Source organism: Rhamphochromis sp. 'chilingali' (assembly GCF_963969265.1).
Source record: "Rhamphochromis sp. 'chilingali' genome assembly, chromosome: 3".
NCBI lineage: Eukaryota > Metazoa > Chordata > Actinopteri > Cichliformes > Cichlidae > Rhamphochromis > Rhamphochromis sp. 'chilingali'.
In genome coordinates this window covers 46,080,049-46,096,813 of record NC_137931.1, presented here as the reverse complement: position 1 = coordinate 46,096,813, position 16,765 = coordinate 46,080,049, and the positions used below count along the sequence as shown (strand labels likewise).

At 45.9% G+C, this 16,765-nt stretch overlaps 1 protein-coding gene across 1 annotated transcript; it reads left to right on the top strand.

The window, feature by feature from the left end:
- Nucleotides 1-1,752: 1,752 nt before the first annotated feature.
- On the top strand, nucleotides 1,753-14,848 carry enc3 (ectodermal-neural cortex 3). The gene is made up of 4 exons (XM_080876743.1): nucleotides 1,753-4,350; nucleotides 5,383-6,417; nucleotides 6,504-7,278; nucleotides 13,497-14,848. The coding sequence occupies exons 2-3, from the start codon at nucleotides 5,395-5,397 to the stop codon at nucleotides 7,248-7,250; spliced, it is 1,770 nt and encodes a 589-aa protein (XP_080732869.1). The 5' UTR covers nucleotides 1,753-4,350; nucleotides 5,383-5,394; the 3' UTR covers nucleotides 7,251-7,278; nucleotides 13,497-14,848.
- Nucleotides 14,849-16,765: the final 1,917 nt, after the last annotated feature.

The window sequence follows — 16,765 nt, the reverse complement described above, 5'->3', positions numbered from 1 at the left end:
TAAAAATCCAGACTTTAACGCATCCCGCAGAGCCGGTCAAAGTGTAGCATCCCTGGCTGAATGATGGTCTCTTATACTGATGCTTCACAGAGGTTTTATTGGAAATGTTTTTATTGAAACATTCAGTGAAGACACCGTAAGAGCTAGGAGCAAAACAAAACCAGCAATATTATTACCATAAGATCAAAGGAAACAAATTTCTCCTGCTCACATATAGCATATACATCAAATTTACATCACTCAATTCATTGTATCACCTCACTAACTTACCACTACACATAAAGGTCAAGTTCAAGGTTAACAATATAAACTCTATTAAACGACATTTTGATTGCATGTAACTTATTCCGTTAAAGGAAACATTAACAAACCTTGTGCCACTGTCAGCCAGGTACTAATTGGCAAAGTAAACGTACATATTTTTCACTTTAAGGCACACTATTTTACCATATCCTAAAAGAAACGTTACTAACAGCCCTTTAACGGTTTTGTGCCAGTTTCCTGTTTCAAAATAAAAGCATGGATTTCAAAATAAAACCGAAGTGCCTTTCAAACAAACGTAAAAATATTTACCAAATTTAAAGGTCATTTACACAAAGTGCGGCACATTGTCTCAATATGCGTGACAGGAGCGCAAGGGGTAAAAAATGCGGTGCAGTCCAACATGAAGAAGGGCATCTGGTCACCCCTACGATTAGCACGTGATCCACCTTAACAAAAGTGCTTTTGTTTGCCACACGGTGGAGCTGTTCTCCGCTAAATACTCCCTCGAGTTTGACTAAGTTCAGTTAGGCTCTTTCACAGTGTGCTGTAAACAGTTACATGTGTCGATACATGTTTGTGACTGTTCATGAAGCAGATGCTCTTTGTGCAGATCAACACCATGTGAGGTCAACTTTCCTGTCACTGCACATAATAAGACTTTAATCTGTAACGAGGCTGATTTTCCTCTACTGAAATTAATTTTGTATTCATTTATTTTCCACCCATAAGTCATAATTTTTATTTATTTTATTATTAACTAAAAATAATAATATAAAATATTTAATGCACCCCTTAAATTTAGATTGAGATTTATTTAAAATAGTTACACACGGACATCCTTTGAAAGGAGCAGTCACTCTTTAAATTGTAGTCCGAGCACAAGTTTTCCTGATTCTCTGTGTGTTACTTTGATCAGGATACACTTTATCCTTCTAATGACTAAACTGCATTTCTCTTCCATCTATGGATGGGCTGTCACTCTAAAAGGAGGGACAATTCTGTCAAATCTACTTGTTTAAAGATAACATCATTTTCAATAAATGTTAGGACTAAACATGTCAGCTGTCCTTGATAAGCGGGTCATGAGCCAAAACATTTACTGCAGGCTAAAATAAATGAAAAGCCAGAGTTGCCTACAGGAATAGAAAGTCAGAAGGAGCTCTGTGCTGTTTGCGTTGGGGCCCAGGGTTAAGGATGGCCTCTCCAAGGACCCCCAGCTTTATGTTTCAGACTCGATGACCTCACTAAGAAGACCACCTGCCTTGAGCGAACAAATAAGTGGTACAGTGTAGGCAACAATGGAGTGGCGGTTACTGTCATCTAAACAGACGTTCACTGAGTGGTTTATTGCACTGTCGGGGGTGTTGATGAACAATCGTAGGGGGTCTGATTAGTGTTGCGCCTGCCCAACAGTAATTAATGACCAGTCATACAAAGCTTGGAACAACACACACACACACACACTCCACAGACCAGTTAGGCTTCAAGCCCTGGGGGTCGAAAGGGCCGGGGGCGGGGAGGAGTGGGTTAAAGCAAAATGAATTAACCCTAGATTACAATCATGAGTTCATTAATCTAATCTGCTTAAATTCTTAATCTCCTTCAGGCACTTGTGTGCATAAAAGCATTTGGCTCTTCCAGCAGTAATGAGTAGCGGCTACAATTGTTATAAAATTGTCAAAGTCTGACAGTTTATGACTGTCAGACTTTGAGGTATTGCACCAGGATGTGAGGTTACTCCAGGACGTTTCGCTGTATAAGAAAGAGACGTCTGCTTACTTGATAAATGAGATGCACTCAAATGTAAATCCCCTGTCAAGCAAATAATAGGAGAGGAAATAGTGGATAAAAGGGAAGACGGCTTAAAACACTGCTTCTCTCATCCACACAAATTCTGAAAGCTAAGCAGCAGCAGCAGTTTGTAATCTTCAAAAGCAGCTGCTGAGCGACACTAAGAAGGAGTTCAAAACAGGAAGAGAGGCAGAGGAAACCCGAGATGTGTGGCACCCACTCTGGTGGACTTCAGTCTTCTCGGTGCACAAACAAACCAGTGTTGTTTAAATCCATGAGGTTTTCTCTGCTGACTTCTATTACGCTTTTCCACAGCAGACACTGTGGCCTGTCAAAGCACGAAATCACTAATAACATTAGCAGAAATTCAAATCCATTTAAATTCACCCACTGGAACAACGTGAGAGCCTTGAAACTGACACACCTTAACAGAATAAATTGTTCACATCATCAGTCACACATGTCAGGGCATGTCCCAGCAAAGGCTGGCGCATAATTGTTACATTTTCTCACTTTAGTCTCTTTTCTAAAACTTTGAGTTGCAGACAAGTACAAGCGGGCTTGACTTAGACGACTCCTCACTGACCTGCTTCTTGTCCTGAGAGGCTGCTTGGATCCGAGGCGCATTCTTTATGAATTGTTGCAAACCTCACGAGTGCTTAATTCCTGCAGAAAATGCCAAGAATTCAGCTGAAGAAACAATCTCACAGCGCTCAACCTGCAATCATATGATCACTAAGACTGTTGTTCCAGATATTTTACTGATTGGCCGTCTTGTATGATGTGCGAAAATCCTTTAAGAACTTCAGTATGCAGTTTTCTTACTCTAATCATTAATTTTTTAATTCTTTGTCAACCTGTGGATAGTTTACATTCCAAAATTAAAATGTACACAGTTGATCTGTCCATTTTCTCCCACTTATCCTATTCGGCTTCACGAGGGGGCTGCTGCAGCCCATCCCACTGCATGGAATAGGCTCTGTTATCTACATGGTAGCTATTTTGTGGTTTTCAAAAATAATCAAAAATTTGGGGATTTACTGCCACAATGTTTATTCTTGTGAGCATTATGGAAGAGTTGTGCAACACTGAGACCTCTGTGTTATAAAAATGGTGCAAAATAATGCAATAGCTGACCGAGTTGGAAAACAATCTGAAAAAATCTCAGTAATTTAAGCAAAATGTTTGTGTGGTTTCTGCACTATCTGTGGGTGGGGATGGGTGTGCTGGATGGACCTGTGACTTTCTGAAAACCTTCTAGAGAGCAGATTATTAAATCTTATATGATGTAACCTCCATGTAACTTTTTTACCTTTCATTCAGTTAAAAATCGTGGTTAGTTATTTACAACTTCACACCGCTGTCTTTCACAATCAATGCGTTGATTTTTTTTCTAGTAACAATAGTTATTTCATGAAATTATGTTTATGCTGTTCATCTCGGTCACATTTGACTCAGAGCTGGGTGAGCAGACTGGTCTGTGAAATGAAGGTCATTTTAAGTGATCTTTAGACTGTTTTGTGACATCAAAGTGTAAAAATCTCAGCAGCAACAGCTTTCAGGAAAACCTTTCTTAAACATCAGCCTGTATTACACGTGTAGTTTTAACCCTGTGCGCATTTACACCCAGCATCGATGCCGTCCTGGATAGTTTTTCTGTCTATCGTTATGTCGTCTTTTTTCACAGACTCCCCTTTTCCATTGTGTTGTTCCGCTAAATCCTTTACAAACACAGGCTGCTTGGCGTTCATTGATAGCGCTGAAATGGAGATTTTCTTCTTTACGCGCAAGCCAAGGAAAGGCGAGAACAAAGCAGGCAGGTGAAACATACAGTGACAGGTGTTTCGGGTGATTCATGGCGATGGTTTCTGAATATAATGACGGACACTGATCCAGGTTGGCTGGAGAATAAAGGAAAGCTTTGCGCTGATGCTTGAGCCCATTGGCCGGCGGGAGCAGGAGTGGGAGGAGCCAGAGGAAACACCACCGCTGCTGCTTCGACTCTTTCTCTCTGCGCTCAGCTCGTCGCTCTCCGGCACGCTGCTTGGCTTCACCCACAGAAAACAGCGAGCGGCTAACTTTCCAAAAATTGTTTTGTTTCGGGCACAAACCCAAGAGTGTGAAGACAAACAGATGGCTGAACCGTCTCCCGCGAGTTTAGGGTGTGATACAGCTTTAAAGTCGGGAAGCGGACTCGCCTGAAGTGTGCCACAACTTCAAACACAAACCCGACGACGGGTGGAAGTTGTAGCCGAGATAAAGAAAGGAGTCGGGATCGCTGCCTTTCCCACCGAGGTAAGATCCAACCGTACCACAGCGCTCGCGCGCGTTATTACTGAGCTGTAACACTGTTTCCTTTGATCTCGGCCGATGCTTTGCAGCTGCTAACTTGGGAGGAAAGTTGAGCGCATGCTGGAAGTGCTGACCAGAGTTTCACATTTACTGCACACAACGAATTGGATTTCACGCTGTTTCCCCCCCACCCCCCTGCACGGAAGTCCACCGTCCCTCTTTCAGCTGGGTTGAATGGCCGATTTAAATTTATCTGCTGTGAAACAATGGGCGCTTTAAGGCGGGAGATATTTATTTGGTCGTTTTCAAGTTATATGTGGGCTCTTTGTTAGCCCGCCGCGCCGTGCCAGGACAAGTGGGTAGCTGAAATATTTCCTAGAATATTAAACAAACCATATAATGTCACTCCCACTCAAGCTTCATATATAAACGATCAGAAAATGCCCCCCCCTCCTCTATTTCTCCCTTGTTGCACTGCGGTTACATAATTTTATCCTAGAGGAGCTGCTCTGAGGTGTCACATCTTATGTGGGCTTGAAAGCTCCTGTATGTGAGCCAGCTGAGAAACACAACAAGCTGGCAGGAATTTATTGGCTTTGCCGAGTTTGGAGGTGACTCACAGCCCTGAAATGGAAGAGGGTGGAAACACCCAGGTGTTGCTTCTAGCCTAACCTTAATCGTTGAAGGTTATTCTAAGAGCCGGTTGTTCTCACGGCTCTGACAGTGATGCATGCTTTATAGATTTTTGCACTGTGTAAATCACTGGTGCACTAACACACACTGGGTTTACGTGGGAGTGCGCCTTATCTGATCTCCTTTCATCTCTCCACAGTCTGAAGTCCGTTTCCGCTGCAGCCTGACATACTGATAAGAGTATTTCATGTACAGCCCATTCATCGATGGCGGCAGAGTTTTTGTTTAATCATCAAATGGGAGGAGTGCTCACATCAAAAGATTTATATCTGGCCAACTGTAATCAAAATAGAATTAGCTGTAAGAGTAACTTATCCATGTTTTTTTGTCTCTGTGTTCCAGGTTCAAGTCAAGATGTCTGTCAGCAACCACGAAAACAGAAAGTCTCGCTCTAGTTCTGGCTCAATGAATATCCAACTCTTCCACAAGACGTCCCACGCGGACAGCCTGTTGACTCAGCTCAACCTGCTACGCAAACGCAGCGTCTTCACAGATGTCGTGCTGAAGGCCGGCAACCGTTCCTTCCCCTGCCACCGCGCCGTCTTGGCCTCCTGCAGCCGGTACTTCGAGGCCATGTTTAGCGGCGGGCTCAGGGAGAGTCACGACGGTGACGTCAACTTCCACGACTCTCTCCACCCGGAAGTGCTGGAGCTTCTGCTTGACTACGCTTACTCAGCCCGGGTCATCATCAATGAGGAAAATGCAGAGTCACTGCTGGAAGCTGGAGACATGCTTCAGTTTCACGACATCAGGGACGCGGCGGCAGAGTTTCTGGAAAAGAACCTTCACCAGTCCAACTGTCTCGGGATGATGCTGCTGTCCGACGCCCACCAGTGTCAGAGACTGTATGAGCTGTCGTGGAGGATGTGCCTGGCGAACTTTGCTACTCTCTTTAGGACAGAAGACTTCCTAAGCCTCCCCAAGGACAAAGTTCAGGAGCTCATCCTTAGCGAGGAACTGGAGGTGGAGGACGAGAGCCTGGTGTACGAGGCCGTTATCGACTGGGTCAAGGCGGACATGGAGCGTAGGCACAGCGAGCTGCCCGAGCTGCTGCGCTGCGTCCGCTTGGCGCTGTTGCCTGAATCGTACCTGCTGAAGAACGTCGCTTCAGAGGAGCTGGTGATGTGCCACAAGGTGTGCCGGGAAATCGTCGAAGACGCTGTGCGGTGTAAGATGCGGATCCTCCAGAACGATGGGATCGTAACCGGATTCTGTGCACGTCCAAGAAAAGTCAGTCAGGCCCTGCTGCTGCTCGGAGGTCAGACTTTCATGTGTGATAAAGTCTACGTGATTGATAACAAGACCAAGGAGATCACCCCCAAAACAGACATCCCCAGTCCCAGGAAAGAGTGCAGCGCCTGCGCCATTGGTTGCAAGGTATTTAAGCAATGAATCGACTTAAATGTGTCATTTTTCTTTATGACCCCTCGACGATGTAAACACGCTCTCTCTCTGTCCCTCAGGTCTATGTTACTGGAGGACGTGGATCTGAGAATGGAGCGTCCAAAGATGTCTGGGTCTACGACACATTACACGACGAGTGGTCTAAAGCGGCGCCGATGCTGGTAGCCAGGTTCGGACACGGTTCCGCGGAGCTCGACCACATGCTGTACGTAGTGGGAGGACACACTTCCCTCGCCGGATCCTTCCCCGCCTCTCCATCTGTCTCTCTCAAGCAGGTGGAACAGTACGACCCTCAGACCAATAAATGGACCCTCGTGGCCCCGCTCAGAGAAGGAGTGAGCAACGCTGCCGTTGTCGGCGCCAAAAACAAACTCTTCGCTTTTGGGGGCACCAGTGTAAACAGAGACAAATACCCCAAGGTGCAGTGCTTCGACCCCTGCCAGAACCGGTGGTCGGTGCCGGCCGCTTGTCCGCAGCTGTGGCGATACACGGCAGCGGCCGTGGTCGGCAACCACGTCGTCGTGATCGGCGGCGACACCGAATTCTCTGCCAGCTCGGCGTATCGGTTCAACAGCGAGACGTATCAGTGGTCAAAGTTTGGCGACGTGACAGCCAAGCGGATCAGCTGTCACGCTGTGGCGTCGGGAAACAGGCTTTATGTGGTCGGAGGGTACTTTGGGGCTCAGAGGTGCAAGACGCTAGACTGTTACGATCCAGCGTCAGACTCCTGGGACAGCGTGACCAGCGTGCCCTACTCGCTCATTCCCACTGCCTTCGTCAGCACATGGAAGTACCTCTCAGCATAGAGATGCACTGACGCTCTAAGGTTTTGCGGTGAGTAATTGTAGCTTCTTAAAGTGACGCAAACAAACAAGATGTCAATTACTGTATGTGTGCTATTCATAGTTCCCCTTTAAATCTTCAGATCATGTGTGGGACCTGGCTAGCATAAAGCACACTGTTACACAGTTACAGTTTCACTGTTACACTGTTAGTTACACTGTTACAGTTTCACTGTTACACTGTTACTGTTACACTGTTACACAGTCCAGGTGAATGCCTCTTTAAACCGTCCAGTTTAAAGACTCTTCTGTGTTTTCAGGGTTGCTAATGGTTACAGTGGTTACACATTATCTAGCTGCTGTGCCGGCTGGGTGTCGGGTAAACATGGAGGAGTCTTGGTTTAGAGAGCAGGAGGAATGTCAGTGGTGCTGATAATTACAGAGCGAGAGCTGCACAACAAGACCTCTGACACTGACGGGAGCGAGGTGGAGAGGCAGGCATCAGGTCTGTGCTTGTAGTGAATGGCAAAAGGGTGCAGGGAGCTCTGCAGGCCCAATGCTGCTAACGGGGTGCCTGTAACGAGGCAGTTTGAAAAGTCGATGCGTCACGTTCGCTGTGCTTTAGATAAGATCAGAGACATTCTGTTTGTTAGCTCGTGTGAAGCAACACTTAAGATTTGGACATTTTACAGGACGGGGAAACAAACAAGTCCTCGACTTGCTCCCAGGTTTTGAAGGATTTCAAAAAGGAAAAAAGAAAAATGAATTCCATACGTGCTGACGAGTTTTTCCCACGGTGACAAACAGTCAAACCAGTCATCAGGAATTCAGGAACAGAGAAAGTCTAAAGGGTATAAAAATATGACTGACTACAACAACTCAAGAATAATAGGAGCCAACTGGCCTGAAGGGAAGGCAGGGGCAGTTTTCAGTTTCATGCGAGTCTATCGATTGATGCTTTACTCCTGAGGCGTTTTCTGCTTTTACACGGTGCAATGACAAGCGCAGTGAGCAGCTTTATTTATTTATTTTTCACACGTTCCCGGTGGTTTGAAATTTCACGAGGCCCGTGCTGTGACCTTATTTCAGTTCTGGTGCGATCCGTAGAAAACAGCTGAGTGCTGCAGTAGTTATTGAATTTGAAATTAAAGGGTTTTATCTTTATTACAGTAATAAAACTGTAAAGGAAAAAACAAGGAGGGGTTTTACGACACTGCAGCCAGCGGTCGTGTAGTTTAGCTTAGCACAGAGAGTAGAAAGAGCTAGCCTGGCTCTATCTGCTCTGTCTAAAGCTAACAAGAGTGTTTGCATGTCACTCTGCAAAAGTAACTAAAGTTAGAAGAGGTCCAACTAACTTCTACTCTTCATGCTAACTTAATTGCTTTCTACAGAGACTGTAAACAAAAAATGGACACGGCTAATATGACATCAGCCGTTTCTTTGTAAATGTCGACTACAACGTTTCAGTTTCAGTCGTCTGGCAGTTGCCATCCCGTGTTTTGGAAAAAATAGCTGTTGTGATGGAAATTGAAATTGTCTGTAGAGAGCAAATGTTTTCACTCCTGGCTGTTTTAATGTGGGAGTCTGAAGCCTAAGCAGTGACACGAGGATCTGTATTTTTGATGGCTGCACTGAGGACGTCAAAACAAGAAAACAAGCCGACTTCAGAGAAGCAGGAGTGACTGCTTGGCCTTCGGGTCTCCAGTTGTCCATAACCTCCATAACCAAAGTATAATCCAGGCATAAGTGGACTGACTCGCTTTTGGGGCCAGACTCAAGTGGCCTCTTGAGAAACTTCAGGTTTTGTTGCTTTGCGCTGGTTTTACTTTCCAGCCTGGGGGTTTACTGCTTGGTCTCCTCCAGCTTCATATGCTGTGCACCATGAGACTGAGAGATCGTGATTAAGAACCAAGTTGACTGAAACTAGACGGACTCGATCAGATAATCATAAATGCAGCGGTAAATGTGAGCTGTTCTTATATGTGCTTGACGAATGTTTGGCTAGAAAATAGCCAGAGTGGATACAGCTCAAGTTAAAATTCTGTGCATATTTTGTTATTTTCTGTTTGACAGACCCAGGTGCATCCTGGGTAAATCCTCCTCCCCCACAGTGCAAAAGCAACAGTAAAGGCACCTCCTCTTTTTATTCTGCCAGAGAGTTTGAAAGTAGAGTAAAGCAGAGGCGAGCGACAGTAAACAGCTGGAGATGATGGGGCTGGGGGCTTAGCATTATGGGGCTGCTGGTATGGGCCACTGTATCCATGGTAGCCAAGGTTTCTGGGCTGGGATCGAGACAGACAGGCTGCCTGTGAAAGATCAAGGAACCGCGTCTTTATGAACCTCGCAGTTACAGTAGCTGCCGTCCTGCTGCTGACTGCCTTTATGTTTAATTACTGCACAGATGGAGAAAGCTCAGATTTCCAGCTTGTTAAACACACTCCTTCCCCAGACCCTTGTTGACTTTCTCTCTCACACACCCAAGAAAGGAGGAGGGGGGCAAACACAAACGTATGCACAAACTGAAGGAGAGGAGGAGATAAGCGAGTAAGACCAGGAGAAGCAAAGCTATATTTTCCAGCGCTTGGCAGCCGAGTCTAACGCCTGCCTAAAAATACGTTGCTCCAAAGTTTTCAACTTTCAGCCGGGGTTAGAGAGAAGAATACTGTGTTTCTGCAAGTGTGTGTGTTTGTTTCCTCCCAGCAGTCTGGTGAGACTTTACACATTGCTGGCATTGCCCTTGCTAGTAAAAACCAGCCGTCCTCACTCTAATTTGGGAGGAATGAAGGTGTGGCTTGCTTTCCCATTAGTAAAGATTTGTTAATGTCGCCTTGTGGTTTGCGTGGCCTGTATGGGATTACCAGCCGTGCTGTGTCTTTCTTTTTCTTTTTTGTCACCACCTACTGCAGTTTGTTGCCCTGTGCATTTCCACCAGATGTGACTAACCGCAGACTTCAAGGCCAAGCCAGAACCCACTGTGGATGGGGGAAGAGTGTTTGTAAAGGCTCGTGTTTGTTCTGGGAAAGGGAGTAAGAGCCTGTGACGTTCACAGACGGGTTTAAAACACGCAGAACTAAACGCGTGTAATTTTGTTTAGACTCGTTTATTTAGTGCGTCTTTTGGGAAATGATAAGCTGGATGGCATCCGGGGGGACAGCCTGGTCCGTCGTTGGTGCCAGACTACAGGCAGACAACACGTAACTGGATCCCGCTCTCTCACCACTGAACTGTAATAGCCTTGAAATGCCTGTTATGTTGCCTGAGCCTTTGCCCCCCCCACAATTCAGCTTTTTAACGGCTTTAACCGACGGTCTTGTGAGGTGGGCATGGCTCTCTGTGATAGGGTACACCTGGAGAGGTCAGAGGTCACCGAGGGACTCCTTGGTGGTTTCTCTTCATCCCCAAACAGCTGCTGTGAAATGGAAAGGTCACGGTGGGATCGGGGAGGAGGACAGCAGAGGCCTCAGTCACTCAATACTAATGTTTTATTAATGCCTTGCTGTGAGGGCCACCAGGAGCACGGGCTGAATGAAGCTTTTATTGTGGCATCTGTGTACAACAAGGCCCGCCCCCCCAGCTCACGCACACGTGCACGTACAGTCAGAGTTAGCACGTGCACGCACACTTGGTCTCGGGTCCCTCGAGTAATCAATCTGCCACATTACAGCCCTCAGCACAAATGCTGAAATTTGCATAAACCTAATGGTGTTTTTATTGGTCTTTTCTCCACGCTGGGACTAACAAAAGGAGAAAAGGGAAGACGATGCTTAAAATGGCTGAATAATCACCCAGACTAATTCGATTAGACCCTTAAAAAGAGACGAGCTGTCATACAGTTACAGCGGCCCCCCTCAGAGAGCCAGCTGGGGAAGGAAACAGTGTGTCTGCCTGGTAATTAATCCAAATTGCGTAATATTTGCTGAAGTGGTGCTGAAAGTGAGGCTCGTCCAGTCACAGAGATGCTCTTTGTTTCTGCAGCGATTCATCAGGCGCGCCTCATTATGCTTTAGAGCCGTACCAAGATGCCTGTAAGCCGGAGCTCATTCCCAGAGTCCTTCACGCATCCCTGAAAACAATGCAAACTCATGTAAATGAAGTGACTGCGATTCATGCATCGGTCAATACGCTGCAGTTTCAGGTGGTCATTAGTAAACATGGCACAGACCTTGTTGCACACAGGGGACAGCTAAAGAAAGGACTGGGCTAAAGAAAGGACTGGCTTTGGTTCGTTGGGCTTCTAGAAGATGCAGATGTGGGTTTTAGTTAAATGCAGCTTTTGCAACATGCCAGGTGTCATTCTGTGAGCCGCTCCTCTCCAGGTGTCTCAAACTGGACGTTGTGTAATTTCACGAGACAAGCTTTTGTGAAAACATGAGGCGAACCTGGCAGATCCAAGCAGAGCAGCATTTAGTCCCAGCCCATCTGTTTGGTCTGCAGAGGCACGCAGCAGTTGCTCCTGATTGGACGCACACAGCGCACCTGGATAATTCCTGGGTTACAGCTGTGTCTAATGAAGAGCCGTACTTTGAAATGTGGGCGAAAGGTGAACGCTGTAAACGATGCAGCACGGTGTTGCGCAAAACTGACCTTGATGTGACAGGTAACAAGGAAGTGACGGTCTGGAGTTCATCCAAGGTGACAGTGAGCTAAAGTTTGGTCATGTGAGACGAGGATATTATCTCTCAGTGGATGAACTAACCACGGCAGTACATTACCTCTTTGTTGCTTTGGTGTCTTTAAGCACTTGGTGAATGTTCTTCACTGTCTGGGCCGCGGTTCAGCTCGTCGTACCCTGGACGTGACGGCCTGATGCCGCAGTTCTTATGAAGCTTTGATAAACAGAGCTGTCACGGTCTGAGCAAAGTGGCGGCGTGTTTGGGTTTCATCATCTGCACAGCAACCGGTGCTGCCGGTGAGCCATGCACATGTGCACTGACAGAGAAAGCAGAGGCCTAAAGCTGCATGCGATGCAATGAGTGCTGCTGTTCTTGCTTTTCAAGGCAGGATGAGCTAAGCTAGCTGAGGAGCCTAGCTGTAGAGTCTTACTGAACCATGAACAGGTAAAATTGGAATGATATGATTATTTGCAATAAAGCCAAAAAAAGATAAAATAGTGGTTACAATTTAACAAAGCCAAGGTTTGTGTATATACAGTGTGTGTGCCAGTAATCACTGCAAGCTTCAGGCTGTTCAAATGCTCGACGGACGGCTTTCTCTTCCACGCTTGGAGCTCCACCCACCTGCTGTTTTAACATCTTCCGCTTGTGAAAAGCAGCCAATCACAGACGACTCATTTCACAAGGCAAAACTCCTCTGACAGAGTTCAAGAATAAATATCAGGAGGTGGAACGCAGCATAACAATAAAGCTCCTTTTCAAAGGAAGCTTTTATAGAGATTTGGAAATGTCACCGGCACGTCTGCTGCAGTGGTAGAATCAGCACGCTCGCAGCGATAAACAACTAGAGCCTGAACAGCTCCAGCCTATCACAGCAATCAAGAGTTTAAACGTGCAAACAAATATTCTCCAACTGTGTCTGACTGTTACGCTTCAGGCAAAGTATTCACAACCGTCACAGATGTGCGTGGATCAGTGAAGGCTTCTGAAGTATCATCGGGCTTTGTCAGCCGTGGAAATTAGAGTCTTTAGGTTATTCAAACAAACCCCCAGCAGAGCCCGAGTACGAACTCGCTGCCTCACGCTGCAGGCGGGTTATTAGTATCTCTGCAAATGTGCAGTATGCAAACCACCAGGTTCAGGTTTCTGTCCAGCGTCCCAAACATCCAGAGGACGACTTCCTCATACCGCCACGAGAGGAAAATTAGACAGTGAGGTTGCAGAGGAATATGAGATTCCAAAGAATTCATTACAGTGTTTGTATTTTTAAAAAATGCAGCTTGCAGATGCAGGAATTGCAGCATAAAGCCTCCTATCAGGATAAAGCAGATGGTTTTTGGAATATGTGCTTTTTATCTGAGTTCACTGAAGCTTATTTTCACTCACAGGTCCCAACTTCTGCACCCTCAGATATTCATCACTAAGCCACATAAATGGTTAAATGTTGCTGCGTTCAGAGGTGTTATTAATGCTCTGTGGCCAAAGCCTGATAAAACAGCACAGTGATAAGCTGCTGTGTAGCCTGGAGGTCTCTGCCTTCCTCTCCCTGAGAACGTCCAGGCCCTCTGGTCATGTGCCCGGCGTTCTCATACAGGGTCCTTGTACAGCAGAGTTCACGGGACCAGCACATTAATCCCTCTCTGTCTTTTTCCCTCAGATGAGCCTCAGAGTCTGGTATGCAGGAATGTGCCCCCCCTCGGCGGCTCCGAGGAGGAGGAAGAGGAAGAGGAGGGGGTTTTGCGTGTTCCCGTCGTTTCTCCATCCAGACTGATTCACATTATCTCCAACTGCACATGAGCGAAGGCCTGGAAACAGCACAGAGACTTTTGCTTTTTTACCCGATGTGTTTACTCGTGCTTCTTGTGTAACTTTGCCGTGTTGTCCCCGCGTCTGAAGTGGACTCGCTGGTGCGTGTCCAGCAGGGCCTTGTGAGCACGTCTCTCTCTCTGTAGCTGCTGTCGCTCTGTCAGCCCTGCACTGCTCGTCCGGAGACGTGCATCCTCTCACCAGTGCATCACCGCTCTAACTGACACTTTAGCTTGTTTCACCGCGAAGAAGGAAGTTGAGATGTCCCTCTTTGTCCCCGCCCACTCCTGACACTGTTTACTCAGGTGTAATTTATTCAGACTGAATTAGACCTTTGCTGCGGCCGGCATGTGCAGAGGGAGAGGAGACGTGTGTATGATTTTGTGAACAGAAACGATCTTCCTGTCTGTGTTTTTAGAAGTTGGACTTGGGCTTCCCTCAATCTTGCTGAGCTAAATTTGTATCCTCTTCCTAACTGAAAATACAAGCTCGCAAAAAAAGGAAGAAAACAGAGGGAACGTGGCCCATCACGACTTGAAGGAGACACTCGTCTGTGTCGGCTTTCAGATGATGATTTCTGTCTGTTCTTATCTGTCTCAGGGTCATGTGTACTTGCTGAAGGAAGGGTTACATCTTTTGTTATCGCTCGTCTGAAAACAAATTTCATTCTAGTGAATGTACTTTTTTTTTTGTGATACAAACTCTTCTTTATGTCGTTTTGCCAAGTGGAAAATGTCTGATCGTGCTTAAAAGCGTCGGTCATATCTGAAACAGAAATGTTGCCAAAACCTGAATATCTAACTTTAGTGTTGTTATGGATTTAAATAACAAAACTTAGTGTGATAGCCTTGTAGCTGCAATAGTGATTTTTTCTTTCCGTGTCTACAGAAGTCTTTGGTGTGTATAGTTTTGTACATTTGCCTCGTAATTCATTTGTAGAAGGCTTTAAATTTGCACAACTCTCTTAATTGTCTTAATTTTGTATCTTTTGTCTTAACCCGGTCGGGTAGTGTGAGTAATCGAAGCCTTTTTGTAGCAAATCGTCAAAAATATGTTAATTTGCTCTCTGTGCAAGTCTCCGATGTATGGCAGTATACTCCAGATATACTGATATATTAAGCTATTACTGAAACAGTCTGTTACTACTTGTTCTATAGTTTGTTACTTTTCAATAAATGTCATCTTGTTGGACTCGTGCTCGTCCTCTGTGGAGTTCAGCAGCTGTACGATCACACAGGTGCTTCAGATAGTTTCCAAATGCAGGTTCGGAGCGCTTTTGGTATTTTACCAGCAACTGCTTCCTGCTCTCTGTGCACCGAGGAGTCGCTCAGATTAACTGCTCATGTTTGATCTCTTTGACAATATCACGCGTCAGGATCACATGGTATGTGAAGCAGAGAAGAAAACCCTTCTAAAATCACCATCAGAACGCTCAGATCTTTAAAATATACCCTGATGATTCTCACCAGCAGTCAGGAGATGCTCCTCCTGTGACAAACAGTGCAGTCGGGGCGTTGGGTGGGAGGAAGTGGGGCTGGCACGTTTGCGTAGAAGAGGGAGGAGAACCACCAGAGAGGAATGTACCCACGCTCAATGAGTGCTGCCTGCAGCTCGAGGTTTGTAACAAACCTGCAGGATTTCCACTTCTGAGGTGTTTAAACAGTCGGGCAGCAGGGCTTTGACTTGTGCTTTAAAAGATAACAAAGTTTAAAGAGGACATTTAGAAAACTGTCACAGGAACGATAGACTTGACTGTTAACTCTGTAAAATAGCTCCACCACACACCCTGATATATGTACTTTTTAAAAAAGGAATTACTGCACAATGACAGATTTTAAGTTAGACATAGATCAACTAGATCAGAACAGAAAATACATGTTTCTCACACACACACACACACACATACCTGTCATTAAAACAAAAACATTGCAATTGCATTATTGGATAGCCCTGCGACAGACTGGCGACCTGTCCGCGGTGTACCCCGCCTCTCGCCCTATGACAGCTGGGATAGGCTCCAGCGCCCCCCGCGACCTTGAAAAAGGATAAGCGGAAGCGAATGGATGGATGGATTATTGGATAACCTGCACTCGTGAATCAAGCATTCAAACAGGGACAGTGTTTTCGTTTTGGCTTTTTGGACACAGAGACTGTAGTTGTCACAGTGCGATGGCATCAGACTCCTGATCTCACAAACACAAAGTTAGAGAAAAAAGTGGAAAATCTCAGATCACAGTCCAGCTCGTCCAAGCTTCCTCCCCAGCTCTCACTCTCTGTCCTCTGGCTGCAGAATAACACACTGACTCTCAGTTTAGACCGTCACTATTTTCATCCCCTTCTGTTTTTCTTTCTGTTTTCTCCTCGCCTCGGCCTCAGTGGAGATGAAATGAGCTACCCTGACAATGCTTGAGAACGACAGATGGATGAAGACATCAGTGAGTGCGCCTGTGTTTGCCTGAGAGTGTCAGACACAAAGAGGGAGCTGGGAAAACAGATCGTCTGAAGGTTTTTATTTTCTTAGCATTGACTTCTTGTCTGCATAGTTCTAAATGTCTAAAAGGTTGATAAAAAAAATCCAAAAGACTCTCTGTACACCAACATGTTCAGTCTTTGCCTAACGCGAGTGACATAATGCAACAGCGTCGTTAAAATATTCCAAAGACAGACGAAGAAACTTCAAAGTGTGCTGTTACTGCTCAGCAGTGCACTGAGTGCTGTTAATTGGATGTAAGCAAAGAAAAATGTGCCTCTGCAGCCGTTGCATCGTGGCTGTAACGGGCCGTGTCCAGTCAAGCATGTGCACACGTTTGTGCCACTGTGGGTAAGAGATTCATCAAAAGGTTAATTTATGAATTTTTGGAAACAATGCAAAGGCGCATTAAAAATGAAACGGCCTCTCTGAAAGGAGGCCTGGCACCATGAGCCGGTCGGTCAGTGGCTCCTATTGTGATGCTAACAGAACTTGCCGACAACACAATTAAACCACGGCGAATAAATAGACGTTTCAAAGTCCGCTGGACACAAAAGAACCTCAGACAGAGACACACACACACACACTGGGAAAGGGGGATGGAAGGTTGGATGAGCTGTCATGACTGGATTGGAGGATATGTGGAGTCT